Raw genomic sequence first — 24,347 nt, 5'->3', positions numbered from 1 at the left:
GCCACATCTTGGACACTCGCATCCGTGTCAAAGGTCGTTTGCGTAAGCTAGCTCAGCGGCGAGCGGCTAACGTGCTCACAAGGCTTGGTTACCACCCAACGAGCGCAATCCCCCCCACCCCCTGCCCTCCCGCGCGGCATTATTCCTGCCGCCGACCTCTCCTTTCACTGTAGCCGCCCTATGCGCTCGCTTAGCCGCCGCCGCCGCCGTTTACGAATGAAAAGCCTGAAGAGAAAGAACATTAGCTGAATCATTTTCATCGTTGGCGGCGGCGGCGGCGGCGCTACTTTTCTCTCCCGCCGTCCTTGCCGCTGAATAGAGGCGTCGAAGTCGTGAAGAGAAGGAAAAAAAAAAAAAAAAGTCTGGCCCGGCGCGCTGCATTTCTCAAGCGAACTCGCAATTGAGCTCAAGTGCGCAAAAGTGAGGATGCCTTCAGAAGGTCTCGCACAGAATCGCCTTGGATGCGGTAAAATACACTTTGGAGGGGATTCATCAAGTACAAATGCCACCAGGTTCGTGTTTCAAAAAGATGACCAATTTTATTCAAGCGAAAAACTTTGGACCCCCCCCCCCCGACCCCCCCCCCCCCCACTCCCTAATCTTACATCGTTCACCTGATTAGCATGAAGAGTAAATAAGCTGAAATTAGAACGGAAAGGCACCGCCTGTATCGAGCGCCCGCGCACCCCCCCCGGAGGCGCTGGTGGTGGGGGGGCCGCCGTTATTTGGCCAGTTTGCGTTCCCCCCGGACACAATTAAACAAGCCCGAGCCGGCATACACACGCACGCGCTAATCCGCCATGATGAGGGAAAGCGCTGTGACTAATTCACACGTGCTCGCCCGCTTCCATTGACTTGCTCTTGTCGTCGTCTCTGCGGTGCCTCCTCGGCTTCCATCTTGTCCTCTAAAATGCACGAATTGCTTCAGCGGCGGCGCATTGTCGCTCGCCGCCCCGTCGCATCACGAGAGATAGCAACCTAGCCGACTCCCGCCGACGACAGTTAGCGCCGTGACGTTTCGGGATGAACTTCAATCGCATGGCAACCTCAAGAGGTCAACTTACTTTGACCTTCTGTCAACCATTGAATGTTCAATTTTCACGACTTAGCAATGTTGCTCAAAGAAGCTAAACAGAAAACTAGAGCTGGGTGGTGTTAGCGCGACAAAAATACGAATAATAGGTGCCCCGCGTACCTCGCCGATGGTTTTTAGTACGATTACAAAATCCAAACAAGCATTGGCGACTTTGAACAAGATGCAGTTCAAATTTGAACCTGATCAAAGTTTGAACACGGTAGTTTTGACTTCCGCGGCGGGCGGAACAAAATGAAGTGGTTCGGGTCACTGGGGGCGCATCTATTCATATTCATGTAACATGTATGTGCGGTTTGTTTGTTGATATCGCACGTATGTCTGTGTACACGTGTCCCCGCCATGTTCCGTTGAAGCGCGCTGACGTTTGTCCATATTGTGCAGTACGCGCGGGTCCTTGTAGCTAGCTTAATGGATGGCATCTCGTAGCGTTGCGCGCGTGCCCTCTCCCGCCCCCCCCCCCGCTCTCGTATTCTCTCTCCGTCCTCCATTTTTTTGCAACTGCCGCTGCGCGCAGGCACGGCAAGCGAGCGCAATTACGAAAGGCCGGCGGCGGCGGTGGTGGTGTTCCAGGAAGCTCTTTAAGAACTCCTCATGTGTAAAATAGTCGCCGCCCGCTGAAAATGATAACACGGCGCGCCGACTTTGTCACATGGAGACGAACGGCCGGCAATTGTGTAACACGCCGCCGGCGTGGTGCAAAGGCCAACTTCAAAATATCCTCTTACCAAATCACACATGGACTCCGGTGCCGTGGAATGCTTTTGTTTTGAAATTGTTCCTGGCAGGCAGCGCCACGCGGCGCGGCGGCCATCTTGCCTCGCCTGCCCGACTTTAGTCATAAACTGTTGCCGGCAACATCAGCGCAACTGAATGATGAAATCACGTTTCGCCGAAAATGAAGGACGCTTAAAAGACGGATCAATAATGCTGCCGTTGTACCGTACGGCGCCTGTTACCGGCGCTTAGCTTTTGCTGCTATACAAAGCAAATGTTAGCAAAAGCATGTTGCTTATCTCAAAATAGGTCATAAACGTTTCTCTTGTGCTCATAATTGGTCGTTAAGATAAGATAAGATAAAATAAGATAAGATAAGATAAGATAAAACCTACATATAGGAGCTACTGGAAAGGCAGCCACTCTCGCGGCGCCATTTTGAAGTCAAAATAACAAAAATAACACAACACAACACATAGGACACAGACAGTCGTGCAATCTTCCCAAATTTTCTGCATACGCTTTGTTGTCTGAAGCAGTTGTAGATGAAAGAGGAGAGGATCAAAGTGTCCTTTCACCAGTAGATCAGAGGTGCAAATGTGCACAAGCTAAGTTTTGAAAGCAAACACTAAGCCGTAGCATCCATTGACGAAAAGAGATTAGTTCACTCCTCCTGTCCCACGTAATCCGCTTCAAACTCCGAGCCGCGACTCCCAGTTTCAAATCCGCATCGGCGCTCCTTTCTTCTCATCGTCGGCTCCTCAAGACTTAACATCCATCCAGCCGCAGACCGTTCAACAGCACCGTCTTGACTTCCACGCAAAAAAAAAAAAATTGATGTTTTTTTTAAATTTTATTTTTATTTTAACCAAATATTCAATCATTTGATAGAATTTTCAATGGGATATCCGAATACCAAAATATTCAATAGTGGTGGAAAGTGTGCAGTGGTGTTTTCGAGGAGAACAAAATGGATGCCACCCGCATTTGTCTGGTCTGTCTGCCTTCACTGACTTCAGACTCGATGAGTTAGTGGCATCGTGTGTGTGTGTGTGTGTGTGTGTGTGTGTGTGTGTGTGTGTGTGTGTCTCACCCTGCTCAATAATGCATGGCCGCCTCCTAAGTGGAGCAGGCGGGGGTCTTCTTCTCCATCTTTTCCCGAGGCCTTGCATCATGTAGCGCGTAGCATAGCATCCATTATGCACGGGGGCCTGTATAATCACACGTCCACGTGGTCTCCATAAGGCTAATTAAGCGCAAAAGACGCTTGTAAATGTAAAAAAAAAAAACAGGGCGGGGTCACTTGTGGCCGTCATGTATGAATGCGCTCATGACATCTCCAGTTGTTGAAGTTAAAACCTCCTTGACCACTTGAAGGCATTGCGCTGGATTCCGATTAGCGCTGACGGGCTACGTTAAATTCGCTAACGTCCATCGTGACCTTGTGCCGTTGTGATTGTGACCTTGCTTTTGTATTTTGAAAAATGGCCGGCCATTGGCAGGTTCTAATATTAAGCGTCCTCGCTACTTTCCGACCGGGCCATGTTACTTATTTTTACTTGCGAGCAAGCAAGCAGGCGGCAGCTCACAATAAGACGACGTTAAAAGTGTGGAAACGTATTAAAGGCTAGCGAGAGGCGCTCGGGCAAACGTGGCAGATTTGCATCTCATTTCACAGCAGGAGGAAACAAATCACGTTTGAATCCCCGGCCGTGCAATAAAGCGACAGAAGACGATGATGATGCGAGCAGTCGCACGTCTCCACAGGTGCTCCCTCATCCCGGCGGCGTCGGCGGCGGCGTCGTCTTAGCGCTAGCGCCGCGTCCGCTAGGTTTGAAAATGCGAGCGTTGCTCTCCAAAAGTCGGAATCTTTTTTTTTGTACCGAAAGACACGACTCACAAACGGCCCGAGATTATTCTCTTTGCCGGTGTCAACGAAATCAAGCTGACGAATGCTTTTAGGCCACGTGCTACATGCTAAGCGATCGAACATGCTAACAACGAAGCTTCGCGAGCTACACGGTCTTGTTTTGCGCTCGCGGCATCAATATTGTGTTTGCTTTTTCCATGAATCATTCATCGTATTAAAGTCAGAGTTCATCCGGGCTGTCTTATTAAAAATGGAGTATATTTGACTTGGGAAAGGGCGGGGGCGGGGGGCGGGGTGGGGGGGGGGATTTTAGCGGCGGGGGCTCACTGGGAGCTTTGGCAGCGAGCGTGACGAGCGCGTGTCCTCTTTCGGCAGCGTCGCCCCCGCGGGGCCCGGCGCGTCCCCCCCCCCCCCCCCCCCCGCCCGCCGCCGCTCCCCCGTTCTCATCCACGCCGCCATTTTGGATGTGTTAGCTGTCACGTGTCCCGGCAGGTGACGGATACTCTGGCCTTTGCTCCTCAGCGCCGCTTGCCTCTTTTCCAAAAGTTCATATCAAAGGCAGGTTTTTTTTCTCCTTTTATGTCCCCCCCCCCCCCCCGAAAGGGGAAACGTGGACTTTGCAGTTGTAATTGCCTCTTTTGAGTCCCCCCCGCATGGAATCTTCTCCATCCGGGGCCCCGAGTCACAAGGCGAAGCGTGAACATCAAGCCGCGTGTCCAACAACAGGGCTGTCGAGTGAGCGTCGCCCCCGCGCCCCCCCCCCCCCTTCACCCGAATCTGCCTAATTGAGCTTCTGTTTGTCAGCGTGTCCAAATCCCGGGCTTTTGTATCGCCCGACAAACAGCCGTGAATAATGGAGGAGTTTTGAACGCCGGGATCCGCCGGCCCGCCGCGCTTTTGCAAATCTGCTTTTATTACATGCTAGGGAAAAAATCCAGCCTCTGCTGGATGGAAACAATCGGAAGAAATATGCAAGCTGCACACGTACGTTGAGCTTTTCTTTTTTTTTTTTTTTCTTCTTCCCTCCTCATCAGGACATAAGAGACTAGTGTCGGCGCTTGCTATTTGCGCCCACTGAGTCATTGAGCTAATTGAAGCATTATACACCTCCGACTTTCAACTTTGGATGACTTCTTCCTTTTGGGATTAGCGGATTTGTCCGTGAAGCAACTCTGCCATTGGACCAGAGGAAATAAAACAGAAACGCACAACATGAGCGGCACTCCGCCGTCAAGCATGAATATCAAAAAGTCGACTTTTGAGAATCTTGGCGGGGTGAGGGGCGGGGGGGGTAAGAGTAAGATAATTCATTCATTCATTCATTCATTCATCTTCCGAACCGCTTGATCCTCACTAGGGTCGCGGGGGGTGCTGGAGCCTATCCCAGCCGTCTCCGGGCAGTAGGCGGGGGGACACCCTGAATCGGTTGCCAGCCAATCGCAGGGCACACAGAGACGAACAACCATCCACGCTCACACTCACACCGAGGGACAATTTAGAGTGTTCAATCAGCCTGCCACGCATGTTTTTGGAATGTGGGAGGAAACCGGAGCACCCGGAGAAAACCCACGCAGACCCGGGGAGAACATGCAAACTCCACACAGGGAGGCCGCAGCTGGAATCGAACCCGGTACCTCTGCACTGTGAATCCAACGTGCTAACCACTGGACTACCGGGCCGCCAAGATAATTCATTTCCAAACCTTTTTTAAAAATGTATTTTTTAAATACTTTTTTGTGAAACTGATATAACAAATAACACACACACACACACACACCTCCATTTCCCCCTCTTCCCCTCCTCTAGTCCACGATCGACATATTGAGCGCTCCTGGTCAAAAAGAGTTTAGCACTGGCAGAGTGCTTCATGTAGTTATCGAGTACATCTACGCAAATGTCAAAATGCAGAAATGTATTTTAGAACAACAACAAACAAAAAAAAAACAGTCCTAGCAAAAGAAATCCAAACCAAAAAGTTCATCCATGCAATGCGCCAGTCCAATTGTAACATTCATTTCTCGTGCCTATGTGCTGTAATCTATGTTGTATGTTGTGGTATGTCGTGTGTACATGTAGCATGTACATACACGCTCTCACGTGGTTTTTTTGGTGGGTTTTTTTGCCAACAATTGATCCAGAGCCGAATGTCGGAATCCCTCCCATTGTTTGGATTGTGACCCACTTGATTTTCAAAGACGTCTGTTAGGATACGTCTTGTTCCCATGAAGGAATCTGGCAAATGCAGACGAGCGAGCGAGCGAGCAAGCGAGCGTGGCGGCTCATTATTTGGGTCAGCTGTGAAGAAAACGCAGTGGCTGCTGTGGGATAGCAGCCATTTACACTTGCCTCCTCCCAAAAGGGCCGACATCACCAGGCTGCCAGCTAACAAGCCGGAAATGTTCATGCTAATAATTCAGGTTGCGAAAGGGGTGAGACATTTTTTTTGGGGGGGGTTCCGGTAAATTGAATCTAAATTGAACTCCTTGACTGCAGCGGACGTTGCTATTGGCCAACGAGAATGCAAGCGTTGATTGCCAGCAAAATTTTTCAACAGGGTCTCGCTGAGCTGGTCCGTAAAATTCCGATTCACGTAAATATGAGGGAGAGGAACGTCGGACAACTTGCTTTTTCATATCTGGAGACTAAAGAAATGATTATTTTGTCATCAAAGGTGAGGTGTCACAAAAAGACGGCCAAATCTTCGGCAAAGCTCATTTTCTCCGCTTTTTGGTCGGAAACCAGAATTTTGGGTGAAACTGGCCCACCATGTACTGCTGATCATTAAAAAAACGGAAAAGCCCAATTTTGTATTATTTTTTTTTCCCCCACAGTATGCTCCAAAACAGTTGACGACATAATGACATGTCCTTTTAAAAAATGACTCGTTAAGTGCAAAAAAAATGACTCATTTTTTAAATGAATCATTTAAAAAAAAATGATTTTGTTGAAAGGAGTGACCAGTAGTTGGCGACGTCACCGTCGTAAATGACGACTCTCCACACAGCTGCAAAAGATGCATCTTTTTTTTAGACGCGGCTCCGGGCGAGCGATAAGACCTCGTCGTGTTGCGCGGCGGAAAATATTCAATTAAATCTTATCTGATCGCCCCTCCTCTTGCGTGGGTTAATATCGCTAAGAGACACTTGTTGATAACATCTCGTATAACGAGCCTTTCAGATGCCGGCTGAGTGTTACAAAATATTGAACAAATTGTCGATTAATTCCAGGTTTGTACTTTGCCAGCCGCCAGTCATCCCATCGAAGGGAAAAAGACAAATTCTTTGCGCCTGTTTTGGGCTCCCGTTTTCCGAAAATATGATGACTTTGCGTTTTTAAACTCTGCAATGCTGTTGAGTATTCTTAAAAAGCAAACGCATGTCTTTGTCAAACATATTTCGGCTGTTTTTTGGAAGGGCTGGAACGGATTAATTGCATTTCCATTCATTTCAATGGGTGTTTTCATTTGAGTGTTTTGAGATGCGAAACCAAACAAACTCGGATCTCGCGGCACCGCTGTAGTTGTGCAAGCAGTATTATTATTATTCTAATGCGCAGAAATATACAACAGTGGGGGGGGTACGGGGGAAATGTTCCGAGCAAGATAGTCATTTTACTAGTGCACTCGTTTATCTTCGAAGCGGAGACAAGCACACAGCGACGGCGCACAAAGCGAGGTCAGCGAGATCTCGGAAAATGAGCTTTCGATTGGGACACTTCGCACCCGTTCACGTGGGTTTGGATGTCTTTATTTCTTGTGGTTTTGCCTCCTCCGCAGCGCGACGTTAACCTCTGACAGAAGCGCGAATTAGCGAATCAAACGCGCCCGAGCGGATTGGACTCCCTGCCGCTTCCTTTTGCGTGCGATGTTTTTCCATGAGACGCTTCGAAAGGGGCCGTTTATGCATGAGGTGTTTACATGCAGCCGGGGGCCGCAGCCGCATCGCAAGCGGCTTTGGAGTCCCTGCAAAGTCCGCCGAAGCCTTGCCGACACCTGACGCCTCCTGCTCATTTGGCGCCTAATCTGGAGGTCATCGGGTCAAATCAGGACCGGACGTATTTCGGTGTTTGTGTGTCAGGCGTGAGGCTCCGGGGGGGGGGGGGGGGTCACTTTGGCTGCCTGGCAAAAGTCACCTTTTGAATGACGGCCATGATTTGGCTTCATGCGCTAATCGCATTCCGAGCGGCTCCTTGGAAAAAAAAAATGTCTCCATCTGAACTTCAAACGTTAGCGTTTGTAAATGTGATTTCCCCCAGCGGGACGCCGGGCCGATGCAAGGGGATGCGGTTTTCATTTATGCCGACTCGGCATAAATGAAATAACGTAATTACGATCCGACATCAAACAGCCGCGGGCCGAGCGAGTGCGGCGTGATGGAACTTGACGTGATTTTTCAACGGAGGCTCTTCCGTCTTCAAATGCTAACGCGCCGTCGCCACCCAACGGCGCAGCAGAATCCACGGATGCGGATTTGGCACAGCGCCCTTGTTTCGTACTGCGCCTTACAACAACTTAGATGTCCGGACAGCTCCTCACTGTACCTATCTATCTTTCTATCCCATTAGAAAAAAGGTCAAATTAATCCGAAAACGATCAGGCCGATTTCCAGTTGACCTTTCAATCGGGCGCTTTGTATCACGGCCGTCGAAAAGGTCGCGACGGGCCACTCGGTGTGGCAGCTCGTGTCCAAAATGATGCCGACGAGAAATGACCTTGCCAAAATGGTTTGGGCGTCTTTTCCGAAATGGAAATGAGACAAAAAAGAATGGAAAATATGAGCATTCATTCAGTTTGCACGCAAGCTTTGTCACACTCGCATTCGCTTCATGGGGACACCTGAGGGGGCGTGTCATTGGCAAAAACAGGGATTGCTTACCTGACTTATTATGGTCTGGGAATTTTCATTCGAGGGACTTGATTTTGTTTTTTCATGAATTTATGATTTTTTTTTTTTGCAGCTTAGTGTTTATTCGTGTCGTTTTGTTGGCGGCGAAGTGTGACAACGCTTGCGTGCGGACTGAATGAATGGTCCTATTTTCCATTGTTCTCGTCTCATTTCCATTTCGGAAAAGACGCCAAAACCATTTTGGCGACGTCATCGCTCGTCGGAATCATTTTTGACACGAGCTGCCGCCGCGTCACGTGGACCGCAACCTTTTCGACGGCCCTGATACAAATGACGCCGTTGAAAGGGCAACTGGGGGGGGCTGATTATTCTTTTTCTGGGCGTGTTATCGTGGCAAGTTCAGAAGGTTCTACCGACTACAACGGAAGTGACATTGTACAATAGGACTGATTCAAAAGTGAAAGCAGCAGGGAACAGGTAGGGCGCATCCCTTTGCTCCAATGAAAGGAATTGAACCATCAACCTTGCGTGTGGATTGACCAGAAGGCCGGAAAAAAAACCCCCATAAAAATCGATAGTATGTAATGGACACATGTCTCGAAGGGGCGTGGCCTAACCAGTGAAGTCAGGATCTGGAGTCGAGACGCAGGGTTTTGCTGCACCTTTGTTGTTCAACCTCCAGTGAACCCGAACCGGTCCTTTGGGGCGGCGAGCATCGAGATTCAGCCGTTTGCTTGAGGGAAGAAGTTGGCTACCGCGCCACTTCCCTGACGATTGACAGCTCGGGTGTCGGCGCCCGAGCTGGACTTTGTCGGCCAACGTCGGCAGTCAAATGCCGCTTCCTCGGCCGTCCCAAAAGTGTTGACGGAGACTCGAGTCGGCAGCTCCGCTCACACTTGACAAAGGGGTCCCTTTTTCTTCTTCCCGCTTTGCTGCGCGAACACAACCGCATGGCGGCCGTCAAAAAACCACAAAAGGTTTGTCCGTCAAAGTCGCTAGCGTGGAGGAGAGCGAGGTGAACAAGCGTGCGTGTTTTTTTTTTCAAAACGGATGACTATCGAGTGTGCGGGTGTCGACGTCTTTGGAATTACCCGGGCTCAAAATTTCACTCGTTTGCACAAATTTAGAAGCACACACGCTGATAAAGGAGCCCCCTGCGGTCAAGAATCTTTCGAAAATCACCGCTTGGAACCAAAATAGCCGACTTGGGTGTCTGTTCGGGCATCAGACTTTTTGGTGGGTCCACTCATGATTGACGCGTCTGCCACATCCCAGGCTGCAATATTATACCGGCGTCAGGGGCTGAATTAGAAAATAATCATCATAATTTAAAAAAAAATCAAGAATATACAAAAAAAATCACGTCTTGGAACCAAAATGGCCGACTTAGGTGTCTGTCCAGGCATCAGACTTTTTGGTGGGTCCACTCATGATTGACGCGTCTGCCACATCTCAGGCTGCAATATTATACCGGCGTCAGGGGCTGAATTGGAAAATAATCATCAGAATTTTTTGAAAAAATCAAGAATATACAAAAAAAATCACGTCTTGGAACCAAAATGGCCGACTTGGGTGTCTGTTCGGGCATCAGACTTTTTGGTGGGTCCACTCATGATTGACGCGTCTGCCACATCTCAGGCTGCAATATTATACCGGCGTCAGGGGCTGAATCAGAAAATAATCATCATAATTTTTTTTTAATCAAGAATATACAAAAAAAAATCACGTCTTGGCACCAAAATAGCCGACTTGGGTGTTTGTTCAGGAATCAGACTTTTTGGTGGGTCCACTCATGATTGACGGATCTGCCACATCTCAGGCTGTAATATTATACCGCCGTCAGGGGCTGAATTACAAAATAATAATCATAATTTTTTTTTGAAAAAATCAAGAATATACAAAAAAATCACGTCTTGGAACCAAAATGGCCGACTTGGGTGTCTGTTCAGGCATCAGACTTTTTGGTGGGTCCACTCATGATTGACGCGTCTGCCACATCTCAGGCTGCAATATTATACCGGCGTCAGGGGCTGAATTAGAAAATGATCATCATAATTTTTTTAAAAAAATCAAGAATATACAAAAAAATCACGTCTTGGAACCAAAATGGCCGACTTGGGTGTCTGTTCAGGCATCAGACTTTTTGGTGGGTCCACTCATGATTGACGCGTCTGCCACATCTCAGGCTGCAATATTATACCGGCGTCAGGGGCTGAATTAGAAAATGATCATCATAATTTTTTTTAAAAAATCAAGAATATACAAAAAAAATCACGTCTTGGAACCAAAATGGCCGACTTGGGTGTCTGTCCAGGCATCAGACTTTTTGGTGGGTCCACTCATGATTGACGCGTCTGCCACATCTCAGGCTGCAATATTATACCGGCGCCAGGGGCTAAATTAGAAAATAATAATCATAATTTTTTGAAAAAATCAAGAATATACAAAAAAATCACGTCTTGGAACCAAAATGGCCGACGTGTTTTTTTTTTGTTTTTTTTTTTCAAGGACGGTTTCTTGAGATTATTATTTTTTTGCATCACACTTTGATCTGTTTTTTGTGTACGCGTCATGGAAATGTCTGCAAATGTGCCTTGATTTGGCTGTAAGGACGGCGCCTGCAGCGAGATGACGTTGTCGTCTTTGAAACGGCACAGTGGCGTCCGGTGGCTCCAGGTTGCTGCCGTTTATTGAGCCAAGGTGCAGGGCGTCCACGCTAGTGCGTCGCAAAAAGCTTTATGGGTCCAGCCGAGTGTGTGTGTGTGTGTGTCACTGCCAAGCATCTGCATTGCAGAGGCTGCTGTGGATTATCAGAGTGTGCCATCCCTTGGAGACCAGCACACTGAAATCCGCACGCTCGTGTCATCACACACACACACACACACACACACACACACACACACACACACACGAGTGCAGGCCTCCTGATCTACCTGAAGACGCCAACGGAGTATTAATGTCACGCTTTCGCATGCTACGCTTGTATTTGGTTGATTGACGGGAATGAGTGTGTGCTGTGTTCAAGTCCATATATGCAAAAGTATTGGGACAACAGCATCCACCTTGCTGATTTTTATTAAGGGCGAAAATGTTGCATTTGTAACGGCTGCAGAAAAGAAATGTCATAAAATAAAAAAAAGTTAGAAAGTTAGGATGGTTGCCCGTGTCGTCTTGAGCGTTTTGATATTTCAATGGTAAAATATTCACATCCGCATGGAAAAGTGTCCGGTGCAAGTGAAATCTGATCTTTTGAAAGGAAAAATATTGTTTTCTATCTTTTTTTTTTTTTTTTTTTTTTGATGTGGCCTTTCCGAAACAAACGTATTTTTATTCGAAGCCGAGCGTAGCCTTTTTTTTTTTAACAAAATATCCAGTTTTAATGGCAGAATGTTGCATTTCAAGGAAAAAGTAGCTCATTCGTGCAAATCGAAGAAATGCAAAATGTTTTGGGGTGTTTTCAGGCTTCCGCTTGAATTTTTAGGACAAAGTGGCCACTGTGATAATTGGCAAACTCAGACGTCTGCGATTCTCACTTTTGCAATTCGGTGCCTTTGGATGCGCCGCGAAAGGCTTTTTAGTTGTGGAATTTGCCCATTTTTATGAATGTCCGACACGTATCGATGAACGATGATCGCCGAGCGCCTGGAAAGTCGGCCGAAAGTGGACGACGTTGTCTTTGCGAATCACTTGCAAGGAAAATGTGTGCCAGGAGATGAGAAAATGTGAAGCGCCACTGTATATTCTGTCTTCCCCCGGGGGAAGGCCAGGCCGCGTTGGCCCGCTCCCACGTCGTATCGATCCGGCCGTTTGCCTTTTTTCCCCCCCCGTCAGTCTTCCCACTAAATTGGCCAGTTTTCCTGCTAGGTGACTGACGGGTGCCTGCGGGCCTTTCAAGGCGTCCGAAGCGTTGATCAAATGGAGCCCTCGCGGTCTCGACTGTGACGCGCCTGACGTTTGACGGCAGAGGCGCCAGACAAATAGGACTACAGAGAGCCCCCCCCCCCTTCATATTTGTTCATGTCTCGAGAAAATCAAGACCTGGATGGCAGTGAATTTCTTGAATTTCAATGAAAAGTTGACAGAAGTGATGGTGGTTGGTCCCGGTGGCCCTTGTCCATCCCACTTTGCTCTGTTTCAATGTGAAAAAATATCACTGGTCACTGCTCAATGGCTCTTTAAAAAAAAAAAGCCAATGTATGTGGCGCGCATGTCTCATTTCCATATAACTAGATCAATATTCATTCATTCATTCATCTTCCGAGCCGCTTGATCCTCACTAGGGTCGCGGGGGGTGCTGGAGCCTATCCCAGCTGTCTTCGGGCAATAGGCAGGGGACACCCTGAATCGGTTGCCAGCCAATCGCAGGGCACACAGAAACGAACAACCATTCGCACTCACACTCACACCTAGGGACAATTTAGAGTGTTCAATCAGCCTGCCACGCATGTTATTTGGAATGTGGGAGGAAACCGGAGCACCCGGAGAAAACCCACGCAGGCCCGGGGAGAACATGCAAACTCCACACAGGGAGGCCGGAGCTGGAATCGAACCCGGTACCTCTGCACTGTGAAGCCCACGTGCTAACCACTGGACTACCGGGCCGCCCTACTAGATCAATATTTCAATCAATATTTGGCGCTCAGGACGAAGCCACGCCTATGACTAGTAAACAAAAAATGGTTCCATGCTATCTTGGGGCGGAGGCACAATGTTGAAGTGATGGGAGCAGCTTCATTTCTTTTGTTTATTTGTTTATTTATTTATTTGGTTTATCGCCATCTTGTGGCACGCAGAGTCAATTACAACATTTTTGGCAGATGGACAAAAATTATGAAAATTCTCTTTTAGGACATTTCATTGTGGGCCACTGTTAGAAGATTTGCGCAACTTTTGTGGGCCAAAATTTTTGGTGATGATTATTGTAATGTGGCGTCCAAACCTGACCTAAAATAGCACTTTTGTTTTTGTTTTGTTTTCAGCATCTCCGACGATGCCGCCGTTGCACTCGGAGCATTTCAAGCCGTGTCACGACAAGGACTTGGCCTACTGCCTCAACGGCGGCGAATGCTTCGTCATCGAGACCCTCAGCGGACCTCACAAGCACTGCAAGTAAGGCCGCGCTGGCGCTTCGCTTGCGGCAAATAGAAAAAAAAAAGCTGATGATCCGCAAGGGGAAAGCCTGCGTGGGCGCGCATGTGAAATGAAAGCTGTCGTTTGTGTACACTGGAAGGCTGTGCGGCGAAATGGAGGTTGTGCCCATGTTGCGGGGGCCCCGCCCTGTGCACGCCCCCCGCCCCCATGTTGCAAAAAATGTGGAAGCCTTTCCCGATTGGACAAGTCCTTATGCGTGCGCCGTCAGCAAGCATGTAAGATGAACGCTGTGTCAATTTGAGATTTCTGCCGCGTCACCGTAAGATGATGCCGGCGGCGCAATGTCAATGTAAATTGAAAGCAGTGCAGACTGGGGGGGGGACGAGCGGGACACGTCACGGGGCCATCCACAGGCTCTCCGTCAACATTGGGACACGGATGCCATTGGCCCCCTTTTTGGCTCCGGGATCCGGCGCCGTGGCTCACAAATGAGGCAAAGAGGAGTCGATGGAGCAAAATTAACTGAACAAAATTAAATTAAATTAACAAAATGAATTAATTAAAATTAAATTAATAGCTAACGGAATTATTGCGAGAAGGGATGTCGCAACTACGGCCCGGAGGCCATTTAGTGGCCCGTGGTCACGCAAGGGAAAAAAAATTAAAAGCGAAAAATGACATTTGACCTTGACCCCGCAAGGTTAGCTCAATTAGGCGAGGGTGGGCGGAGTTTACGAATTTGTTTACATACCGTTGAACTTTTCTCGATATAAGAAGATACAAATAAAGCGTAGTTTGGACCCCGCTGTGCTCAATTGTCCCTCGGTGTGATTAAATGCAGAAGGTTGTTTGTTTTTTTTTATGTGCCCTACTATTGGCTGGCAATTTATGCAAGAGGCAAAAAATCTTTGCGTTTGACCTTGAGCGCACGGAGGTCAAAGTTGCCGGCTGCTTTTGTCTTGCAACGCGCTTCATCCACACACAAACCGTCCAAAAGTCCACCGACGTGCCGGCTTCACCTATTCAAGTTCAGAGGAAGAACCGGAGAATAGGGGGTCGGGGGGGGGGTTGTCGCCATCGTCCTGCGCTTGCATCTGTTACCATGGCGACAACCTCATCTTGAGGAAGAGGCAGTACTCAAGAGACTGACGCATTTTCTTGGCTTTTGTGTCGCCATTATCAACCGGCGTTCTGTGTTAGCTGGTGGAGGAGGACGTTTGGCTTTGATTGACATCATTTACTTTGTCATGGAGGATTCTGTGTGTGTGTGTGTGTGCGTGTGTGAATATAAATTCTCTCATGACTGCCAAAGAATATCATTGAAGTCGCCATTTTCTGTCAAGATCTCCTCAGTAGCGTGGCGGGAGGATTGGTCGCCACTGATTACGCCACTTCTACGTCCAGTCAATTGCCGTCAGAGCAAAATAATTACACTTCAACGCAACCCCCAAAACTAGTCGCTTTTGCGAATTTTGAAGTGTTGCCAACGAGAGGAAAAACAACACGGGGAAAATAATAATAGTAATAATAATAAATATAGACACAAAAAGATTGGGGCCGAGCGCTCAACACGGCTTTTCGCACAGATCAATACATAATTGCGCAGCGTCAGAGACAAGTGGAGACAAATCAGGGAGCGCCCCGCGAGATCGATGCAAAGGTTTAATAGGGAGAAATGCCGTTTGTGGCTTTATCTGGCACATAATTAATCATTCGGACTTGAGGGGGCCAAATGAGCTTTTCCAGCAGCCATTTCCTGCCACGGCATTGCAAAAAAAATGGAGATAACGTGGTTGACGTTATCTCCATTTTTGTTATTTTGAATTCCCCTCTCAAAAAGATATTTCAAAGAAATTATTTGGGGAAAATCAAGTCAAGTTGCGCAGGTCATTGCGCAGAGTAGAAAGCAACAAGCAGTAAAATCAAGAACAAATCTAAGTCATGCTGAGTCTCAGTTTAGTTCGTTTATTTAGTTAGTCGATTGTGTGTGTATATTGCTTGCAAAAGACTTTTTTGAAGGGAATATCTGATGACGTTGTACAAAATATTTTTGATTCGTTGTGGAAGTTGGACTTCCACTTCCTCCTTGAGTGTTTTGGAATGGGATGAATTAGAACAGGCATGTCCAAAGGTCTCGTAGACTGGTGAGTGATGTTTCATAGAGTACTGCTTCCCTCTAGTGGCTAAATGAGTAATAGCATTCACTAAATGAGTAATAGCATTTAGACACTAGAGGGCATCACTCACGAATTAACAAGACATCACTCCGTGTTTAGATTGACTGATATGTCATATTTCAAATTCCTGTTTCAAATGAACCAAAAGAAATTCTTAAGATTGTTGAAATTAAAATAAAAATGGAAACAGACTGGCTTACTAAAATTTATTGAACAATATGGTTGTTTAATGTTAAGAATGTCAGCCAAGGTCGGCCCCCCCGACATTTTACCACATAAAATCTGGCCCCCTTGGCAAAAAGTTTGGACACCCCTGAATTAGAACGTTGCAGGGCGTGTTTGAAATAAAGTCTCAATCACTCCCTCGGCATGCAAAGTCATGCCATGCTGGCCACCAAATATATTTAGAAGTATATCAACATTTGCCTTTCGCTCAATAATCTCAATTTTCACCTCGCCGCGTCGCTAATTGTCTCCGCTGAGCCAAAGAACCAACAAATGCGCCGTTTTGGAGTTTTTTTTTTCTTTCTATTTCTCCATTCCTCTTTGCCACAATAAATTAGTTTCTATTTCTTTTCTTCTTTCCCCTTGAAGCTTTCTGCCCCCCCCCCCCCCCCCCCCCCCCCCCCGCAGGGAAGCAGTAGTGACCGAGCAGGTCAAGTTACCCAACGAGTCTCGGCTCGTTATCCTCTGATGAGTTGTTATGCACGCGCTTGTGCGTTAATGTGCAAAAGGGAAATGGAATGTTATTTTACGCATGGGGTCCGGAACATTCCTCTGAGGTTCCGAACGTACCTGAAAGTGGCTCAGTCGCCAACCCTGGGAGGGACAAAATAATAATAATAATAATAATCTGGCCTCCACCAGCAGTTTCTTCGAATGCAGTTGAACAGGAAGTCGGCCATTTTGCTTTCTAGCAGCCATTTTTGATGAGATTCCCGGCATTTTACTTTGGCGAGTCAATAAATTTGAAAATACACCTTATGTTAAACATTTTATATGACGTGTGCAGGCTATGTGAGAGAGGCACACAGATGTTGAGTGCTGTCATAGGGATTGAATGTCATGTAATCAGGTCGCGTGCGCATGAGGGGAATCTTGACGGCAGGACCGCCTCATGGGACCGGAATTGGTGTGCGCGAAATGTGTCAGTGCGAGCTTTGGGAACATGCCAGGAAAAACAAACAGGAATATATTCTTTGGAGCACAATACAGCCAAGGCCCATCGCTGGGCCGGCCCTGAAATAAACCTCGAGGTCAAAATAAAACCACATTGATGTTGGCGTTTTTAAATGTGTAAAGACGTCATTTTAATGGCTGCTCACATCATTTGCTTCAAAAGGGGGCAATATGCTCCCTGCGGCCCCCGCTTCTCTACGCTTGGCATTTCTATTAATATTGCGTTTGTGAGTTGCGAATGAAGCAGCAGAATTCATGTCAAGCACAGGCTTCGGCTAGATATGACCAGACAAATGTTTGTGGCTGAATCCAGTGGGCAGCCATCTTACGTTGCCACCGTTGCTGACAACTGAAAAAGCTGAAAAGCACTGTTCTGAGTGCGCCGTTTACGCTACGATCCCCGTATGGGCTTCGTGAAAGCATCTCAAAGAAGTAACTTCAGCGGGCAGCCATCTTACGTTGCCACCGTTGCTGACAACTGAAAAAGAAAACCACTGTTCTGAGTGCGCCGTTTAACGCTACGATCCCCGTATGGGCTTCATGAAAGCCTCTCAAAGAAGTAACTTCAGCGGGCAGCCATCTTACGTTGCCACCGTTGCTGACAACTGAAAAAGAAAACCACTGTTCTGAGTGCGCCGTTTACGCCACGATCCCCGTATGGGCTTCGTGAAAGCCTCTCAAAGAGGCAACTTCAGCCGGCAGCCATCTTACGTTGCCACCGTTGCTGACAACCCAAAAAGCTGAAAAGCACTGTTCTGAGTGCGCCGTTTACGCTACGATCCCCGTATGGGCTTCGTGAAAGCCTCTCAAAGAGGCAACTTCAGCGGGCAGCCATCTTACGTTGCCACCGTTGCTGACAACTGAAAAAGAAGAAAACCACTGTTCTGAGTGCGCTGTTTACGCTACCATCCCCGTATGGGCTTTGTGAAAGCCTCTCAAAGAAGCATCTTCAGCGTTTGCGTGGACCGTTCGGAGTATATAGTCTCAGAATACAATAAAATACAATACATGCTGATTTATATAGCACTTTCACAACATGGTGACTCGTAACTCACAGAGGTTAGCTTGAAATAATCACGCACGATACATTGGCTGCGAGAGTGGGAAGGGAACAGGTTATACATCTTCACAAGCGTATATATCTTCTTATGTCCCTTCAACTGTGTCAACACGCAGCATTTTCCGAAAAAAAACAATAAGACTGACTTTGCTCGGTACATAAAAATGAATGGCGGACCGAGCTGAGGCTAGCCTAATCTCATTCTCATACCCTGACACCCCCCCCCCCCCATCCCCTCGATTCCCCTCCTCCTAATTTTTGCCATCTGCGCTGGGAGCGGCGTACTGAGGAATTCATCGTCTCTCTGGCAATAATGAAGCGAGGCCGATGTAGCGGCACGTTCCGGGAGGCGGGAGCCAATGAAAGGGAAGCATATCGACACAGTCGGGGCACTCGGCACGCCGATCCCGCCGGACACTCGGAAGGGAAGGCGAGAGAACGTTGGCCAGGCGCCACAATGATACTTCCCACATCGCGGGCGAGGGAAAAAAAAATCCCGGAAAGGAGCGGATGATACCGCAACCGCATTTCTATCCAATGAATCGATGGAATGTTAATTGAAGAATCAATTTCCTTGGAAATCACAATGTCTCGTCAGCGCTCGGGCTGTTAGTTCATTTTACCTTCATGAGCGACACCACAGGCTCCAAATATGAGGAACCGGGTTGCGGTTTGGAATTTTCAAGACAGACCACAACGGAACCTCGATTTCGCCGATCACGAAATTCGTCATTTCGTCTTGTCCACTCAAATTTGAACAGTCAATCAAAGTCTGCTTGTTCAGACCGCTTACGTGCGTTTCCGCTTTCGGATTCTGTTGTTGCCGATACTTGTACTGTAATTCTTTCTTTCATCGCCCCCCCCCCACCCCCCACACACACACACTTTAATATTAGCCGGAACGCATTGGCGTGAATGGCATTGATTGTTGCGGCACCTCAATGGCGGCTCGATTGCCCTTGAATCAACGCAGACGATTGACTCCGCGGCAGGACGCCGAGAACCGAACAAGCTCTCCATCAGCTCGGCATCTTCACTCGCTCACAATCGGCGTTGATAAGCGGTTGCCGTGGTAACCCCTCAGAAGCATCGTCAAACGCCCCCTCCCCTACCCTTGAGAAGAATGGAATGACACCAATCCCCCCCCCGGTTACGTTCCAGACCAGTTTCAGACAAATTCCACAAAATAGCATCCCGGCCGTTCTGGTTTTCGGCGCAGGTGTTTGGCAAGTGTAACAAGAGAAAAAGAAGAGGCGGAGCCTGCCAAGGAGTAACGTGAGGGAAAGTCAGAGAGTAATTAGTCGGGCTGTGTCCGAGCGAGGGGAGCGTCGGGCCCCGGGGAGGAAGAGTGATTACATGCGACTCGAAGGGTAATTGAATTCTGAAGAAGACCAAGCGGGGGGCATGGAGAGAGGAGGGGGGGCGGGGGGGGGGGGGGTAAATTTATCAGCAGCCCGTATTCAAACACGTCGTGAAAAGATTCAATATGTTCAGCACACATCAAAGAAAAATTCCCACATAGCCGTCGCCCGGTCGCTTCTCCCTCAATGTCGCCAGATAACGAGTCGCATAGCAGGACCCCCCCCCCCCCCCGCAATAGAACCCGATTGTCGTTCTTTGCCAGGGCCCCATCAGTGATTTGCAGATGAAACAAACTTTGGATGAAAGTCATCATCATTCCAACAAAAGAATTACATGGCAGCGGCATCTGACGGCAAGCTGCAATTGCAGACTGCCGACCGCTAGCAACTCGGGGTGATGCAGATCGCGCGCCGCGATTTGATTTCATTCTTTTTGAAATACGTTTTGATGGGATGCTTAGAACACAAAAATATTGAATATCAATAACGGGCACAAAGACACACAAATATATATATCTTATTTTTTTGGGGGGGGAATGCTTAGAACACAAAAATATTGAATATCAATAACGGGCACAAAGACACACAAATATATATATATTATTTTTTTGGGGGGGATGCTTAGAACACAAAAATATTGAATATCAATAACGTGCACAAAGACACACAAATATATATATATTATTTTTGGTGGGGGGGATGCTTAGAACACAAAAATATTGAATATCAATAACGTGCACAAAGACACACAAATATATATATCTTATTTTTTGGGGGGGGAATGCTTAGAACACAAAAATATTGAATATCAATAACGGGCACAAAGACACACAAATATATATATATTATTTTTGGTGGGGGGGTCCCCATTTGCCCCTACACCCGTTGCGATCGACTTGCGATCGTCCGCGGGGGGGGGCACCCCTGCCCTAAGCCAAACGGATCAAGGACAGTTCCTGTCTCATAGTGAATCGGCGGTTAAGATAAGATAAGATAAGATAAGATAAGATAAGAAAACCTTTATTAGTCTCACAATGGAGAAATTCCTGATCGGTTGACAATGATTTTTCGGAAAAGCTCTAAAATTCGATGCTGAATGAATCGGTCCGTAATTTTAATTGGCAGCATGTAACTTAGTCTACAGTGATTTTTTTTAAGATAAGATAAGATATCCTTTATTCGTCCCACACTGGGGAAATTTACAATTTAATTTAATTTAATCATTCAATCACAAAAAAAGTCAAATTGCACAAAAACGTGTACCATGACAGCACGTCCACATCCGCCGACAAAGACGACACGCAGACTGATGCAGCAGTGAACTGCCCGTCACCTCCACAATCTCATGAGCTGACGCCCACGTCACTCACCAATCCACACACACTCACCACACACATTGTGCCACATGGCGCATTTGACTGCGGAAGTGGCTCGGAAAAGCAAAGTGACGCGCCACAAAGGCTGTCCGGCGAGTGCCCGTATACATTGCGGGAGTTCACATTGTTACGTGTCTTTATTTATTTATCGGCGCCGTTGTCCTGCTTGCGGTGATGGAGTGCCGCATTAGCGCCTTGCGTCCCCAATGGCAGATTTAAGGCGCTATCGCTAAAGCTTTTATAGGCCAGTTAATCGCAGCTCAGTCCATACGACGTCCAAATGTGTAAATAGGACATTGATCTCCACAACACTGCGCTCCCCCCTCCCCAACCCACATCCTCCCTCCCTCCCTCCACTCCACTCCACTCCATGCTCATTCCAAGCTCCCCCCTTCAATAAATATGACTGATGAATTAGTGATGAGAGGAAATTGGCTTAGAGAGGCGATACTGGAAGTAAAGACCAGAACATCGTCGCCTTCTTTCTTAGCGCGCCGCATTAGCATCCCCGCGTTTGTCGAGGCGACCCCGAGCAGAGAGAACACCAGCGAGTCATTGTTATCGTACGCCGTGCTCGCGTGCTTTGCTGCTCCTTGTGTGTTACAATGGTTTGAAACCGCCGTGGCCTCCACGCCGGCGAGTCTCAGTGTGGCACGCAGGCTCCCTCCGGTGGTCCGTGAAAGAATTGCTGCCAAAGTGTCGTTTTTCTCCTGTTGCGAGTCAAGACGTTTGTATTGAAGCATTTTTTTTTCGGGGGGGGGGGGGGGCGTGAAAAGTTGAAGAACCCTTTGCTTATGTGGTCATTGCCATTAGCCCGTCAATGTCGTTTGCCATTCTGTGTTAGCATTAGGCTAGTGCACTGGATTTGACAAAATTACCGTACATGCTTTAGTTGAACAACAAATGTAAAATGTGGACTTCTCTATTCTTGATGTGTGAGCTTTATAGTGAATTTATTTATCCAAATGCAATACAATGTTTGTCACGACAAACGGAGCTCAAAACATCGGTCATTTTCTCTTTTTTCAGGCGCTAGATTCTCACTCTTAGGAGCTAGCTTGTGTATATTGTATGCAAATGAGCGGTCTCGGTGTGCCGAGGCTGATTAGAAGAGTTTAATTGAATCGGTGCAAGATTCCAGGCATCCGTTTATGCTGCAGTGCACCGATCGATGTCGCCCGTTCAATATGCCCTTCATCATTCCACTCACTTTCTGTTTGTTTGTTTTTTAGAGAGGAGGTTCAAATATATTTTTTGTTTGTTTGGTTGGTTGTTTGTGTTTTGTTCTTTTTGCCTCGCGCCACTAAATTCCTCTTGTTAAGCGTGTTTGCGGAGCTTTTGTGTCACCGCTGTAGACTTTTGTATGCTGAGATTTTCCCTTGCCCTCTCGCTGTTTGTTCCCGTTCTCACGACATTGAACTGGCTCGCCGCCAGTCTTCCGCGTCCTTTGGAATCAAACCGCTTTCTGCCACCCACCAACGTATTTGTCAAGTGTGGTTTCGCAACAATTAGGTGAGGAACGGGCTGTCGCCCAGCTTGCCTGTAAAAAAATTCTGCTTTGTCAACTAATTTAATGGCGAACAGACACGAGTACATGGCGGCGCTATCTCGCTTTTAGTTTTCAGCACAGCTTTTGAGTGGAGGCTAAAGATTAGGTGGTGAATCTCGCCTTGTCGGGCCAATCGTGAGGGAGAGAAACGGCAACATGCTCAAAGTGAGACAATCTTAGGCACCTGGCACTCAATCGGAGTATGTCCGTGTGTAGTAGAAAGAAGATGTGCCCCGATTGTGAGAAAAGATGACACAATTCAGGTCATGGATGACGAAAGCCATGGAAAAAAAATCCACTGATGTCGTTTCTTAGGCTAGGTTCACTCTTTGCTGTTCTGCTCTCTTTTTTTTTCTTTGTTTTCTCTGCTTTTGGGTCAGAAATGTGTGTTTTTGGTTAACTCAACCCTTGTTCTACTGCTGATTAATGAAGAGCGGAAAAAAGCTGGAAAATTTTGGGGGGGGGGGGGTTGTTCATCCGTTGAAAGAAGAGAAAATACTCTCTTTTGGTAGCTTCTGTGTATGATGTGCTAGAAAGATCCGTCAAAGTACTCAGTTAGTTCAACGGCCTTTTCAGCCTCCGCTACCTCGCCTCCAATATTTCCTTTTTTTTTTTCATCACGGAGATGCCCGCCATCATGTGCGCCCCGCCATCCTCTTTTCTTCGCATTAGCTTCAAATCACACTTTTTATTTGCCTCTCGCTTCCAGAGCCCACCTCACTCGCTCCGGCATACGCTTTGTTGTTTAAACTCTCATCAGTGAGGAAACCCGGTAACGATTCCCGCTTAACGACAAGCGCATGCAAATGGAACGACTCGGATAAAAAGTGCGCTTGTGTGTGTGTGTGTGTGTGTGTGTGTGTGTGTGTGCATCTTGACTGTCAAAGACGTCTTTGATAGCGGCAAACATTAGCAGTCCGACGGCGCCAGCCAGGAAGCCGAAAAAGCTCTTTGACGTCGGCAGGCGTCTTCCGGGCTCGCAGGTGGACGCGTGCCACAGAGAGGCTCAACTTGGAAGCCAAATGTTTTGTTAAACACACTTGGAACGCTTTGGGAAAGATTCTCAAACTGGGATCTGGAGACCGGGTCTTGTGAGTGTAATCGTCTGAAACGCTGCCAAAATGTTTAAAAATATGTCATGTGGAGTATTTCTGTGGAAATGAATGGAAAAAATGTTCAGGGGGAAGTCGAAAAAGAAACGTCACAATTTCTTTTGAATGATGTCAGATGGTGGCGCTAAACACCACAGAAGAAGAAGAACGTGGCACTCCATTAGGCACTGTGCGTTTTTCTGTTAAGTGAATACTGTTCTCCTTCTTTACTTGGAAAACAAATGGGGGGGGGCCTTTTGCCACTCGGTTCACTGGAGAAAGATGCTTTGAGTGAATTCGACTGGCATCTCAAAGCACCGCTGCATTGCAAAATAGATTGCATTTTTAATTTCCAGGCCAGATTGAATCTCCTTGCCTGCTTCTATGAAATGGCAGCCCCCATGCTGAGTGGGGGGGCTGCCATTTCTTCCCGCAACGCCCCCATTCACAACCCCCCGCCCCCTGACCCCACCTGACCTGACCTCACCTGACCTGGCCTACCCGCGGAGCTCGGCGCATGATACTTTTCGAGCGCTGCATGAATCAAATGTCAGCAGGCTGACCCGTCCAGAAACTTCGTTGAGGGGGGGGGGGGGGGGGGGGGGAGTCTACAACCCACCCGATTAAATCCGATGAGGTGTGCAAAGATGATGAGCAATGATGCAGTTGCGGCAGGAGGGGAGATCAAGGTCAAGCAAAGCTGTTGGCTGCATTTTCGAAGTCTTGGTGTGGAACCTGTAGACCAGGGGTGTCCAAACTTTTTGCCAAGGGGGCCAGATTTTATGTGGTAAAATGTCGGGGGGGCCGACCTTGGCTGACATTCTTTACATTGAACAACAATATTGTTCAACAAATTTTAGTAAGCCAGTCTGTTTCACATTTCCGGATGAAATTCGACCGCGGGCCGGATTTGGCCCGCGGGCCGGACTTTGGACATGC

The 24,347-nt window shown here is 47.7% G+C and overlaps 1 protein-coding gene across 1 annotated transcript in view; it reads left to right on the top strand.

Annotated features, from left to right (window-relative positions):
- Positions 1–24,347, top strand: part of LOC127610505 (pro-neuregulin-3, membrane-bound isoform-like) — a 96,863-nt gene that overhangs the window by 56,049 nt on the left and 16,467 nt on the right. Inside the window, 1 exon segment of the mRNA XM_052080721.1 lies at positions 13,504–13,633. Within this exon segment, the coding sequence (XP_051936681.1) occupies positions 13,504–13,633 (130 nt within the window).

The sequence above is a fragment of the Hippocampus zosterae genome, chromosome 11 (assembly GCF_025434085.1).
Source record: "Hippocampus zosterae strain Florida chromosome 11, ASM2543408v3, whole genome shotgun sequence".
Classification (NCBI taxonomy): domain Eukaryota; kingdom Metazoa; phylum Chordata; class Actinopteri; order Syngnathiformes; family Syngnathidae; genus Hippocampus; species Hippocampus zosterae.
This window is presented reverse-complemented; position numbering and strand designations above follow the sequence as displayed.